At 47.4% G+C, this 15,267-nt stretch overlaps 1 protein-coding gene across 1 annotated transcript in view; it reads left to right on the top strand.

Annotated features, from left to right (window-relative positions):
* LOC119453726 (uncharacterized) overlaps positions 1–15,267 on the top strand; it is a 180,098-nt gene that overhangs the window by 3,745 nt on the left and 161,086 nt on the right. The window contains exon 4 of the mRNA XM_049662547.1: positions 6,649–7,038. Within this exon, the coding sequence (XP_049518504.1) occupies positions 6,649–7,038 (390 nt within the window). The remainder of the gene's footprint in view (positions 1–6,648; positions 7,039–15,267) is intronic.

Raw genomic sequence — 15,267 nt, 5'->3', positions numbered from 1 at the left:
TTCGTGTCTGAAGGGGATGAATTTATTCACAAGACATTTACAGAAGTGTCATGAAACATAGGTCTCTCAATGATCTAGTAGGAAGTGAAATGTCCGGCGTTTTCTAGCACCTTATTGATGCGTGTGGGCATCGACTCGTACAAAGATTCAGTAATCTCCGGTCGACCGCGCAGGCTTTCCCATTCTTGTGCGATCGCTTGCCACAGCGTATCGGCCGTGCGGCCGCGGTTGGCTCGTGTGGACAGCCGTTTCTTCAACATGCCCCAGACATTTTCTATGGGATTCAAGTCGGCGCCACATGGAGGCCACTCAAGCTGGCAAACAGCATGTTCTTCTAGCAATGACTGGACGATACGTGCTTTATGGATCGGGCTGCGGTCGTGTTGAAAAAAATATCAGCCGTCGCTGAAGGGACCGTCCAGCGCATACGGAACGAGGTGTCTAGTGATGACGTCGCAGTACTGTGACGCAGTGAAGGGCCCTTCCAGACGCACAAGGGGACCAAGGCCATCTTTGCTGATTGCTCCCCACACGCTCACGGAACAACGTCCACTGGATAGAACACTCTGTGTGTAATAAGGCAGATATCTGCAAGAAATAGCATACAATTGGGTTCCAGCGGCGCGTCTAAAAATGTTGATTCCTCTTGCGTATGAACTTTATAATGCTGTTATAGAGTTGCAATAGAAAACGTGCAAACATCATTAGATAGTACTGAAAGACCCACTGGCAGCTTTTAATTAGCTTCAGAGTAAGTAGTACTATGAAACAATCGTTAATGTTTTCAACATAATACCACTACAGAAAAATCTCGTAATGTCCAAAAGCTCATTTTACGTGAAACATGTTGTGATGCAGAATTAGCTTCGTGAATTAACTGCCAATACACTGTAAACACACCTGCAGTTTAGTGGACGCCAAACCCGCTTCCGTTGGTCCCAGCGCGTGGAAAAGGTTGACTCGTCGCTAAAGATGACATCGCCCCATTTCTCTGTTGTCCAATCTTTCATTGCTGTAGCGAACATGAGTCGTTCTTGTAGCTGGCTGTCTGAGAGGCAGGGCTTCTGTGCTGCTACGAAAGACTGCAGGCCAAGCTCACTCAGCCTTCTTCTTACAGTCTCAGACGATACCGTGAGCGAGAGCGCTTCTCGGATATCCTCTGCACTTTGAAAAGGATCAGCCACGATGGCGGCCGTAATCAGGCGGTCCTCTTCCTCAGTCGTGGTCCTTGGACGCCCACTGCGCTCCATATCTGTGAATCTGTCATCGTCGCGGAAAGCTTGAATAATCCTATTCACGGCAGTCCGGCTCCTGTTGGTTCGGCGGCAGATTTCGCGCTGAGGTATTCCCTCTATAAATAAACGCACAATGTGCCTTCTTTCGTCAAGTGCAACACGCAGCGGCATCTTTCCAAATAGGCAATCACCATGTGGCCTGAAGCAAGTCTACTACGTTTTCAGCGACTGATGCGAAGATGCGCCTATGTGTGAAAGAAAATTTTCTATGCATCCGCTTTTTCTTTATTTTTGATGACAGTGAAACACCTCCCTACCCTTTCTCTCAAGACGCAGAAGCAGCAACACTCATTGGACCAAGATGCTGCCAACCAAAGTGCGCCAGTAAACGTCGCGTAAAAAAATCGTCGCAGCGCTTCGTGAAACTTATCTACCCACTGGCACACCAGTCGATAAAGGTTGCAGTGATTGCTCCGATACTGCTATCAAGCCAGATATGCGGCGGTCTTATCGCAGACAGCGCTCTGCGTCAACACAACGAACTAACAATGTCATGCACGGGAATAAAAAATTAACAGGCAGGCGAGTACCAAGAGGGCTCGTATCCGGGAGAGCGCCCCTGTCGCCGCTAGGTGGCGTACCGCTAGGTGGCGCGGATAGGCAGTCTGGCACGCGCTCGCGTGGTCCGCAAACTTTTGTGGTTGACTGTACTTCGGCAATGTACGTTAGTCTATCCGAGCGGGAATGCTCGCATTTGAGAGAGATCACTATTCCGCAGTAGGCATAACTTATTAATCTCACACTGGTGCTTCTGTAAGACTCCACCTAGTTGACTGTCCATGTCGACCATAAGCGATTAGCCCCAGCTGCACGAGCGAGAAGGGGACTGGCTGGCTCCTTCTCGCTCCTGCAGCTGGAGCCAATCGTCGACAGCCGAAATGGACAGTCCACAACTGACAGATTACCCTCCCCTCCTTCCCCGGAGTTACAAGGCGTACAAGTGAGCAAATTGTTGCAGAAATGACACACTAGCTCGGCTGTGGAAATCAGCGGCCGATGGTTTACGAGCAGCCATAGTGGCACAGTTGTTCCTGTTGTAAACCAGACTCTCATGTCACTTGTACGGGACGCGTTGGGCATTTCTGAGGAAGGCCGCAATCATGCACTATGGGATGCGTATGGCTCATTGCTTGGCATCTTTTCATCCCATGTTCTTGTTTCTATTGCAGTGTAGGCAGCCTCTAGACATGCTGCGATATATCCTGCGTACACAGGGGGTTTGGGAACTCTACGAAGCCCTTTATCGTTTTTATTTCGGCCTCCTCCGTCGAATGTAAGTTCAGTGGTCTGAAAATAAGCATCATCACTGTTTTATGCCTGGTGTCCCAGCTATCGACAACCAAATTTTCAAAAGCGGGAGCCTAATTCTATGCGGCTGAAGCCAATTGCATGTCGTTCGCGGCAACTTGTAGAAGTGTCATGTAGTTTCTGTCCTTCCTAAATAATCATTTTAATGATTCATTAACTAATTATTGTATCTGCGGCAGTTATGTCGACATTAGGTGTTAGAGCGGCTTCGAAAATGTCAATTTCAATAGCTCGCAACACGCTATACTTTGGGCGGCTTTGTTCCCTGCGTCTTAAAAAATCAGCGCGCCGTGCACCTGTTAACGAGGCCAAACGTATTTTTTTTTTATATCCGCGGTCTGTTTTTAACAAGGAAAAAATTAAAAATAGAAAAAAAACGGAAAGGATAGTGTGTCGCAAGCAATTTAAATTGATATTTTCGAAGTCGCTCTAACATCTATTGTTGACGTAACTGCCATAGATATAATATATGAAACGCTTGCTAATTCATCATTACAAATCAATAGGGAAGAACAGAAAATATAGGAGTGCGCTTTTCAGGTTGCTGCTAACGACATGCACTTGGTTTCATCCTCATAGAGGGATCCAATTAAAAAAAATAGTGCACGATAGCTGGGACACCTTGTATAAGTCGGAGCGTAGAGACTACGATGCCTATATATCTACATTTTACAGAAGAAACGAATTTGCTCGTGTTCCGCGCTCACGTGTTCCCTCTGACAGGGGACGGCACCGTTCCTTCTGTGCGAAACGTGGGCGTTACATGTGGCAAACCCAGCCTTTTGAAGTTGGCGAAGAACAGGGGAAGGGTTGCTACAGAGGGCTTGTAGCTCGCGTAGGATGTTACAACTCCTTCGATCGCCGTGTAGACACCCTTACACATCGTATCTCCGTAATGAATGCATTCGAGTGTGTAACAAAAATTGGCTACGATCGACAGTGGTCGAATCATTGACGCGACTTTATCGGTGGCTCAGTGAATCGTGGCGTTCTGCCACTGAGCGTGAGGTCGCGAGTTGAATTCCTAGCCGCAGTAGCCGAATCGAAAAATCACTCAAGCACTTTCGTTGCGGTGTGATATGAATGACCAGAGGGGCTTCGAGTATAAACCCACGTCTAGTTGAAAAAAAAGAACTTATGCCCCACACACACCCAATGTCCATATTCCTGTACAGGGGCGTAGCCAGGGGCGGGGGGTGCTGATGGGGCTTCAGCCCTTCACCCCCCCCCCCCCCCCCCCCCGAAGTTTTTTCCTGGCGCCCACCAAACCAACCAACGGCGCCGGGAATCATTCGGGATTTTGTCTACGATATCTTTTTCACAATCCAAAAGACATTTCGGCACGAACATTGAGAAATCGGGCTGGATTTCGTGGCAACGCTTCTGCGCTTGGAGTCGCATAACGTCAGAGCCCCATGCGAGCACCAAGTTTCAAGGGCTTTTCGATAGCGAGCGGGCGCGTCGCGGCATCTCGCAGTGGCCGTGGAATCTACGGAGGGCATGGATTTCAATTCCGAAACTTGATGGGTATAAAGTTGTCATAAACGTTTGACGCGAAAGGTGCACCGACGTTTGCAAAGGCGTGCTTTAGATTTTCAATTCTGGAATTTTAGGGGTTTAATGTTCTTATAAACTTGCGCCAACAAGCGCGCACTGGAGCCCTCGTATTCACGCCGTTCCAGAGATGGAAGGACGCGCTTGCAATCTTCCATGCACGAAAATACGAAATATCACCGTGACTGTCAGCTGGCAGCTCATAAATTTCTCCAAACATTTTCAGGAAGCGCGCCCAATGAGATCGATCAGCAGGACCAGGGCAGGCAAAGTAAAATAAGAGAAAACAGAAGGAAGTTAGCGGCCTATAATTGACAGTTCTTTTTCGCGGGCAACAAAGTCTGGCTCTCCGTGGCCATAGGGACAGTGGTCCTATGGATTAAAGCAACGCCCCGGCTAGAAATACTGGCGTTTTCAAAGCGCTTCTTCGCATGCAAGGTGATTGTGGAGATACTTATCTGAAGAACCATTTGGAAAGTTGCCCCAGTAATGCTTCGTATTTAAGCCCAGATGTACAAAACCAAATTAAAGAAATTTGTGGTGAAATTATCAAAGAAAGCCTAGATGGCAAAAGTAAACGCTGCAGGCTGTTTCTCCATACTTGCTTACGAAACGACGGATATTGCTGGAATCGATACAGCTTACTGTTTATGCGAAGGTACCTAAACAAGGATGCCAACGACATCGACGAAGTGTATTTAGGCTTTCGCACCGGCATAGATGCCCTCTCTCATTGCGACTCGAGGTTCTATGTAAATGTGTACAAACTGCTGAAGATTCTAGTCACCCTTCTCGTGACCACTGCCAGCGCAGAGCAAATATTTTCAAACACGAGATTACTTAAGTACTACTTGCGCTCTGCAATGTCTGAGGAACGCATGGTTAGGCTGGATCTTTTATACGCCCACAGAGATGTCGGCATCAACGTGTCCGAATTGACTGCTTCGCTAAACTTCTCCGCCGAGTAAAGTTTGTCCTTTAGACAGCGAAGCAGCAAAAATCAATTATAGTAAAAAGCTCTGTGCCTTCAAGTCCATAAACTCGTAATTATAAAAACGTATGACTGTTCATGAGCTTTTAAAACCGCAGAAATTTTCACCATTTATTGTAACAGTTAGCATCATGATCAAAATTGTCATGCAAATACGAAAATTACGAGGGCATCAATAACCAATTTTGACCTACCTTGCCCATTGAAAGCCTGGCCCACGCAGCGTTTCCCAACAAACACACTCAGATATTGGGTAGTTCAACTTGCCACATCATCTGTGGCTTTCGTTCGTCCTTTTCTTTCCCTTTTTGGCTACCTGCTTTTACTTCTTTTTTGAAACAAAGCAATAACCTTCTTTGATTTTGGGTCAGAATAATTGTTGCCGCTGTGCAGGCAGCTAAAATGCACACTTTCATACCGATTTCTGCACCTTCCTCTATTATTCTACCCATATGGTGCTGTCGCGACCGCAGCATGGCCCAAGTACATATCACTATTTCTGCGATCATAGTATTGTTCTTGCCTGGATCTCATGTCTTTCTATGGGTAATGTTTACTATCTGTGACTGAGCAACATGTTTATTTGTCTTGTTTGACGCATTATATACAGTGACGTTTGCTTAGATACGTATATTTATTGGAGACTTATACGTACATTTAAATATCTTGTTGCGAGGTTTTGTGTATACAAGCAGTGAACTTTGTTTCCAGCGATACCTTTTTGCCCTTTATCAAGTTGTATCTTCGCATTTGTATATTCCCCTTTATCTTCGCATTTGTAATCTATATTTTGCAGAATTCCTGCTTTTTATATGTACTCATTGTTGCGACTATAATTTCGGTGCAATTACAATACACGACCGGTAACAGCTGCTCCTGCGCAATCCATTGTAACGAAGGACAGCGTCATTGAGGTTTTTCCCTGGCCGTTGCATATGTACAAAAATGTAAACAAGGTTCTTGAATGACATAGAATCATAAAAATATTTGTCCTCAACGTGTTAATTTCATGGCCCTTACGTTTTTCATATCAGCTGCATGCACTGCATTGCTGGTTTGGAAATGATATAGTTCTAAAGATCGCGTGATACTTTCTGTACTTATTAAATAGACAAAAAACACGGAAGCATTGATATCAGTTATTTCTGCCACAATTTTGGGGACATACGAATATATTATTATTAAAGAAATACACACTTTTTATGTATTCACTCTGTGTAGCGTTCAATAATTCATTTGCAGCATCTAATATACAATGGCATTAACAATGGCAATGCAGTTATTATTCATGTATTTGATCCCTCGACAAATTCTATAAGGAGGCCGCGCTGCAAACTGCGCCCCCCCCGAACAAAATTTCTGGCTACGCCACTGTTCCTGTACCATCACAGTTCTCATATGAAAGCCCACATGTTCCCATGCTACCGTATACAGGAGTAAGGTGCAGGATGTATGGGTGTAGTTTAGGGATGGGTGAGCAATGTCGTATTCCTCCTCTAGTCCCAGGTCGCCGGAGTCGCAGGGCGCTGTGGTCGCGGGATGCCCGCGCCACTCCTTCGCCGACGTCCAGCGTGGAGGAACCGCTGCGTGTCCCGCAGCGGGGCCAGACTCCGCCCTCTTTCAAACTCTCCTCGGCCGGCTCATCGACCAGCAGCATCGGGTGGTCACCGGCGAGGACTTCCCGGGTATGGCACTCCACCCCGCATGGGCCACCGCGGAGGAGGTTCAGCTCCCTGCGAGACGTCGGGGCGTCAGGCTCGGCTCCCTTGCGCGGGACGCTCGACGTGACAGCGAGTGCCGACAGGCCGCAGCGCGCGGGCAGCGGGTTCCTCCAGGTCCTGGACCGCGGCCAGACGCTGGTCATCACCAAGCAGCCCGAGTTGCAGGAAGGTGCGTGACTCTTCGAGGCAGGCTGTTGTGCGCCCCCCGCTGTGGCGTTGCGCTGCCTCGGCCCGCGGGTGCGATTATACGACGACGACGCGCGACGACAATGTTCTCGAGAGGCATGGTACTTTCACGGGGATGCCTAGAAGTGTTAGTTCTTAGAGAAAGGTTTTAACCGTAACGGTACGGCACTTCTTGAGGAGAGCTATAGGTGGTTTCAATTTCCACGTGCTTTTCGAGTGGCGCCCATGTCTTCGCATCATCATCATCAGCCTATACTTATGTCCACTGCAGGACGAAGGCCTCTCCCTGCGATCTCCAATTACCCCTGTCTTGCGCTAGCTGATTCCAACATGCGCCTGCAAATTTCCCAACTTCATCACCTCAGCTAGTTTCCTGCCGTCCTCGACTGCACTTCCCTTCTCTTAGTATCCATTCTGTAACTCTAATGGTCCACCGGTTATCCACCATACGCATTACATGCCCTGCCCCGCTCCACTTTTCCCGCTTAATGTCAACTAGAATATCGGCTATCCCCGTTTGTTCTCTGATCCACACCGGTCTCTTCCTGTCTCTTAACATTAGGCCTAATATTTTTCGTTCCATCGCTCTTTGTGCGGTCCTTAACTTGTTCTCGAGCTTCTTTGTTAACCTCCAAGTTTCTGCCCCATAGGTTAGCACCGGTAGAATGCAGTGATTGTACACTTTTCTTTCCAACAACAGTAGTAAGCTCCCAGTCTTGATTTGGTAATGCCTGCCGTATGCACTCCAACTCAATTTTATTCTTCTGTAAGTTTCCTTCTCATGATCAGTGTCCCCTGTGAGTAATTTACCTAGATAAACCTACTCCTTTACAGACTCTAGAGGCTGACTGGCGATCCTGAATTCTTGTTTTCCTTGCCAGGCTATTGAAGATTATTTTGTCTTCTGCATATGCATGAAGAAGTATTCAAGCTCTTAGACTGGGAAGGCTTAGGAGTGAGGATAAACGGCGAACATCTCAGCAACCTTCTGTTTGCAGAGGACGTTGTCCTATTCAGAAACAATGGGGACGAATTACAGCAAAACATTGAGGACCTTAACCGAGAAAGTGAAAGAGTGGGGTTGAAAATTAATATGCATGTCTTCGCATGCACTACAGTTATCTTGAAGAAAACCGCTTGAAATCCCGCCTTAACTCGCAGCTCTTTACGACTGACAGCAGGAAGAGGGAGGTCACTCTGATTCTCCATTCGCAGCAACGTTTCCATTGGTAGCAGGATTGATTAACGGATTATTAATTGATTGATTTTTAATGGTCCCTCAACGTGGGGACTATACGAAACGCCGTAGTGAGAGGGCCTCTGGAGTGATATTGACTTCACTGGGAATATCTTTGAGAGAGCACGAACATAATATTTTAGGCTCTTCAATTCTTTCGCGAGAAGACTTGTGTGGAGTTAAAGAACTTGTATGGCCCGATGTAACAGAATAGGCGGCGATGGAGCGAGCCGGAGCGAGTTTGAAAATGTCTCGATGTCCTTCTCCCTCGTGACCACTTCTTCCGTCATGGCGTCAGGACACGGTCACCTCCTGGGAAACTAAATCGAAACTGGTTGGAGAAAAAGAGTACATTAACGTATTTAGGGTGCTGTAACGCTTACTGGCATTTCTAAGATTTATAGGTGCCGGACTTTCATTTAAAGCAAACGAATGAAGTCTAAAATATCCCGTTGGCCCCGCTTTCAGGGGCACTCGGAGCTCAGCTCACAAGTCCTACTTGCATTCAGCCCCCGTCGGGATGCGGCCGCCGCGGCTGAAGATGGACCCGTGCTGAGCTGCAAAACGCTAGAGCCAATTTAGACAGCGACGGAGGAGGAGAGAAGCAGCGCAGATGAGAGCGTCTCACCTACGCAGACGGGGAGTTTCTCGCCATCGCCTCATGCTCGAGTTGAGGTGACAGTGCGAAAACCCGTGAACCCGGGCTTCTTTGTGCGCCACGTTCTAGATAGGAAGTTTGAGTTAACTTTCTGACTAACCTGGTGGAAAGACAAACCGCCGGCATGTGGTGCGAGTTGCAGAGTGTTTCTTCGTTCAGCGGCTTCACGTTGATCATCCCCAAACAGTTGTACTCGCTGACTGATCTTGCCGATTGTGAGGCTCCGTCTGACTTCGCGACGCTTCGTTTCGTGTCTTTTTAGAACATGTGCTACTTTTTACTCGTGTATTGTAACGCAGATGTTAAAATTTGAATCTTCGTTGTTACGATATCATAGCGCAAGTTGTGTACGTGAGAAAATTCCTACAGAAAATACATTTAAATAATCATAAGCTAGTAACTCACTTTCGAAAAGTAACATTTCTTCAAAAAAAAAACACAAGGCATATTGTGAGGCAGATTCTAACAATAGACTTACTTGTGTTAAAAATGTTTAAGTCAGTTTGTTCGTCGAGGTGTGCCCACGGCTTTCGCTGGTCGACAGTCGAGGTACGCGTTCGCTTGTACTGACTTTTACTAGTGGCCTGCTGTGTAACTCGGTTGACAACACGACGCTGCAAAGCCTCGCAGTACGTCGTGCCAATGGCAGTGGTTCATTGCTAAGAAGGGGTTGCTTTAGCGCTCGTTGCAGCTAGTCGCGGACAACACTGGTCAAGGGAATTTGAGTTTACAGGAGGGAGGCAGATAGTTTCTGCAACTCTTCGCGGACTATACGTAAAGTAAATGTTGTCGAAGCAAGTCGCCATGGCTCCTGCATGACATTCACTTGACGTTTGAACGTGTTTAGCTGCTGCTGAAGGATCTTTTCTGTGGTGATGGACTTCGACCGGGAGACCTGCTACAGCCTTGAAGGGGCTGCACATGAGTCCTTCGTATTCACTGCTCTGTTATGTGCTGGCGTCGACTGGCCGGAAGAGACGCGTTCATATTGTCTGCATGCATCGTGACACTATTTCGGCATCCGAATACGGGACTGTACAGCACGTCATTCTCGTTCTCAGCGATCAGGATTCGTACAACCGACATTAGAACTCATCGCGTAATCTCTGGGGAAGGTTTCGCGGTTCTCATAACCTGTACGTGCACCATCTTCCATGCTGAAATAAGCTATCTGCCTGCGTTCCAAGTGAACGAGTCAGACTTCAACATCCTCAAACATGTCGCTATGGAAAGCCTTCGGCGCTCGCGGTTTATGGAACGTACAATAAACCGGATCTGTGCATGCCATGCCAGTTGGGGTGGTCGGACTGAAAGTGGTCCATGTTCTGGGACTGGTCTCGTGATTGTTCTGTTGGCGGAATGAACAGGTGTCGGCCCCTCGTGACGGAAAAATGGTAGTAGTACTGCTATCAATACCATTGACAATGTCGATAGTGCACTGTCGATTGTATTAGATCACGGGACGTGCCCCAAGTAATCACTGCAACATAAACTTTGTGACATTTTCCAAATCCCATGTCGCCGAGCGCAGCCTGTACAGCCGAAAGATTCGCACAGTCCTAAAAAAAAGTTTCCATCCTCTGTGGCTTATCTTGACCCATAACTATAGTCGCCATCTGCCTTGCTTGCGTTTCCTTTCTTGAAAACTCTGCGCTCGCTACTTTCCTGTCAAGAATGTAATGTCACATTGACAACGCGCGGGCCGTTCGTGACATGGAAGTACCGGCCGCGCAGCGTTAAAGAAAGGATGTGCAGCCAAGATAGTTGACCATTATTGTTGTGAAACAAGTTGAGCCCCATAGGGTGCAAAGTTTTATAGCCGTGCTGTTAAAGCCCCGCTATGGTTTGTCTCGTTGTCGTGCACAGCATCGCCGAGATGGGAGAGAGTGAAAGCAGAGCATAGGAGGAGAGGAGAGAGAAAGAGAGCGAGAGAAATGAATAAAACAAAATGAACTTTCTTGGCGAGGCGGGATTCGAGCCCGGGTACCCACGGTCCGAAGGCGAACGTCACAACCACTGCGCTATACACGCACGCTTGCAGAGCATGCATTTATGGGAAACATATCGTTGCATTGCACCAACGATTGTAACACAACTTGTTATGGGCGAGAGAAAGCGAAAATGAGAGCGAGAAAGAAAGAGAGGTAGAGAAAGAAAGTGACACAGACAGACACAGAAAGGAGACAGACAGAGAAAGGGAGAGAGAGAGAGAAAACAAAATACAAATTTACTTGGCGAGGCGGGATTTGAACCCGGGTACTCGCGGTTCGAAGGTGGGCGTCATACCCGCTATGCTATAGACCCACGCTTGCAGAGCTCCGCTGTTCCATCAGATTTCACAAGCGTGGAACTGACTTAATTTTTTAAGGGTGTACTTGACTAGAGAGTACCGTTTTAACTGTGTATATAGTTGCCCTGCAAGATATATTGTGACCATTGATCGCGTTTATTTGCAAGATGATGAATGCAAGGGTATCGCTCAGCGAAAAACAGTCCACGGCGCCGCACGCGAGCCAGCCCAGCTTCGTTCTTCATCCAAACTCCGTTCGCACGTTTCGATATTAATTTTGCAGAGTTCTAAGATTAGAAAAAAAAGTAATAAACATTAAAAACATTTTGCGAAGGAAACAATTTCATTCTCTATCCACCCTTCCCCACCTTCACAAAATGTTATGAAAATGCATGAACTGACTTATTTGGCAGTGTTGCCAGGTCCGACGAGGCGGCGTAGCCAAAACCTCGAGAAGTTGTAGCCCAAATGTAGCCAAACAGAAAAAAGTGCAAAATATTTAGTAGCCAAATATAGCCATTTCTTTTTGCAATTTTATTTGTGTATACATTTTCACATTCGACTACGGCAATCATTTTTTGCACAACCCGTCGTAACAAAATGTCCCTGCCGCCGTGACGGTCGGCCCTTTACATCAACAGCGACATCATGCTTGCACAGAACACTTTCGTTGGCCCAGGGAGCTCTTAAGTTCCAGCGAATCGTTGCAGAGGGCGAAATCAATGCTTTTATTTTATGACAGATAGTACTAAGTTATTATTTTTGGTTATTTAAAGTAATATTAACTACGCACTCTACTTTTTAGCTGTCGTGAACACAAAATAATGTTCAGCGTCATCTATCTCTCTAGTTCAGCTGCCCAGCGATCTGCGACGGTGACGTGCTCACGGCTTCTTTTTTGATGAGCTAAAACAAGTCATTCGTGCTACGATATCTCGCTTTATTTGTCGCATCGTTCTATCTTGTTTTCTCATTTAAAAAAAAATTAGCTTGGACCGAATTATCTGGGACACACACTACCTATATACTGTCAATTTACATCAACCTGGCCGCCATCTTCGGTCTCTAGCACGCCAAGAACATGCGTTAAGAAAAGGGGCAGGCAACAGATGCCACTCACTGTCTGAATCGGCTTAAGCGGAGCTTTAAAAGATTACTGCGCAAACCGGCACACAAGTGTAAGAAGCGCGCAGTCGTTTCCGGCGACGAGCACGTCCCGAGCGTAACTCGCTCGAAATGGTAAAAGCCGCGATGGCGCACAGAGCGCAATGGCAAACAACAAATTGATAACAGTGGTAGTGCTGTGAAAACCGGTTACTGTCAAAACGTAAACCATGTTGATGCCTAATAAAGTTTTAGAATAGGGGCCCCTAAATTTTGGGGCCCCAAAGAGCTTTGCGGGTGTTAGCGTTGGGGCATGCAGGAATGAAGAGTTTTGGAATAGGCGTTTTGCGTTTGCCGATAGCGTGTTGCGTTTGCAGCGTCACTACGGCGTCAAAGAAACGCTGTTATAAATAATAAAATAAGATATACCATATTATGATCAGAAAAGTAATTTAGACTTTCGTGTTTTTGCCATTAATTACAATTTTGAACTTATCCTATTAGCAGCATGCAACTTGTTGCGCTTATTTTTGAGTAACCAACTTTACGCACCTTCACCCAGCCAAGTCAATCCGTGATAGAACTGCGTGCCATGAAATCGACAATTGAATTCGAAATCAGTGGCGTATAATGAATCAATCTTCATTACAAATGTTAGTTGAGAGAAAGCGATAACTGCAATCACTTCTTCTAGCGTACAAGCTTCACTCATTACCACGAATCGAGCCCAGTTTTGTGCTAGGTTATAGCCGTCGCTTCGATGGGCGCCGTCATGTTCGTTGACGAAAGCTTTTGGGGCAGCTTTTGGGGCTCCCACTAAATCGATGAAATAGCGTTCCCGACGCTAAACCTACAGTTTCCGTCTTGCGCATGCGCAGTGGCTTCGACGCTATTTCTTTGGGGCCCCAATACGTTTGAGGCCCCTATTCTAAATCTCTAATAATTGCTGGGGTTTTACGAGCCAAAACCACGATATGATTGGGAGGCATGACGCAGTGGGGGACTCCGGTTAATTTTAGCCACCTCGGGTTCTCTAACCTACACCTAAGTACACGGGTGTTCCTGCATTTCGCCTTGATCGAAATGCGGCCGCCGTGGCCGGGCATTAAAGCCGCGTCCCTGAGCCAGCAGACACCTCAGAAGCAAAGCTAACACGGTGGGTGAAGTTCATGTGACGTGGTGCACTGATGTCTTCGTGGCAAACATGTTTCGATATTAGCAGAATGAGTATCTGCATCCATTACGTTACAGGCAAGCCATCTAGAAGTAAAAGCATCAGAACCCACCATTGGCTTGGGGTCTTGCTCCCATTCTTTTTTATACGTTCTCGCATACGTAGCCGATTGCCCCATGTTTGGATTCTCCTCTCTGAGGAGGATCCAATCTTAAGTCCAACCTATCGAAATTAATCTCGAATCTAAGCACGAAGAAAAATTAATCTAGCAGGAAAAGGAAAATGGCAGTAAAGCTTCGCGCCAGAAACGTGGAGTAGGTCGAAAGTTGTGCCCGGCGCGATATTTCATCCGGAAGTCATGGCCATGAACACAGTGGAGCGGGTCATCCACCCGTGCTTCCCTTCTTCGATGTCGGCGCCACGATCGCCCGACGGCCCCGACCCTATGTTATTGCTCTCCCTTCCTGAGCATAGCCATGTTAGTACAGTGTACTGTAAAAAACCCACTACTCCCAGGTTCATCCCGATGCCCGGGGATCGGGTGCCTTACGGTCAAGCAGGGTGTAAGTTTAAGTGCATCAAAGATCAAAGCCACCGGCTCAGACAACGGCGCAGAGAGGGAAGGAAAGGCGGCGGGGGTGGGGGGGGGGGGGGTATTTCGCGCACGCACACAGGCACAGCCACGCGGCCGGCTCAGCCAGCTAAAACACAGCCTTCGAGATTTGCTTCAACCCAATCAGAGCCACCTCTGGAGCGTGGATTAGGGCGCCACTTATAGCCCAAACACAGCCAAGTCGCAGATTTTCAGTAGCGCAAATATAGCCACATAGCCAACTCGTCCAAGTCGACACCAAAAAAATTTTTCCCGTAGCCCAATTTGGCTATATATAGCCAAACCTGACAACACTGGATTGGGATCGGCCGACATTTTAGAGCGCCACTCTTAGACGCCCGTTCCTGCGTTGAGCGTCGGCGTGCCTTGGCTGCGTAAGTCAGCGAACGAGCATAGTGAAGGATGAAAGAGCGAACGCGGAGCGCAGCGGCGGATAGGAAAGACGGTGATAGCGAACAAAGCGCGATGAAGCCACCTTGAAGCACCACCAGATGGCGCTCACGTCCGCGCTTCGGCGGCGGCTCCGGCCAAGCGGGGGCAATAAAAAAAAAAGAACCACAAAGCTCGCCTTCTCGCATAGCGTTTGCCGCAATCGTTTCCCGGTAAAACTTACGGTTGCATAACTTGCGCTTGCCGGGGAGCGGCATCTGTGTGACCGGTCTATATATAGTATAGCGCCGCGCGTCGCGGCTCTGTCAGTCGATGCGGTGATCAATGCGATCCCTCAATATATCTTAAAATAAAAACGCGTATAGAACTACGCTCAAATTTTACATTAGGGAGTATCGTAATCGTCGGTGAATTTTTTTCATCTGACGGATACCTACAAATTTGTGAGGTCCGCCTATAATGCTATCGCATGCATTAAGACTCGGAGCAAGCATGACGTCGGGCAGCCATCCCCGTCAAGCCAACCTCCTCTTATACAAGGAGGTTTAAAGAAAACTGGAGTGGCGATGACGTCTCAAATGTGAAGCCGGACCGCCGGCATCTTACCATAGGCTAAAAAAAAAAACGTTAGCGAATTGCGGGGATTATACGAAGCGCTTTCTTCTTACTCCATGCTATTTGGGATGGTTAATATTTCCTTACAGATATTGTTCGATGTCCTTCTTTCTGTTACTGGTTTGAGAAAG

This window comes from Dermacentor silvarum, chromosome 1 (genome assembly GCF_013339745.2).
Source record: "Dermacentor silvarum isolate Dsil-2018 chromosome 1, BIME_Dsil_1.4, whole genome shotgun sequence".
NCBI lineage: Eukaryota > Metazoa > Arthropoda > Arachnida > Ixodida > Ixodidae > Dermacentor > Dermacentor silvarum.
This window is presented reverse-complemented; position numbering and strand designations above follow the sequence as displayed.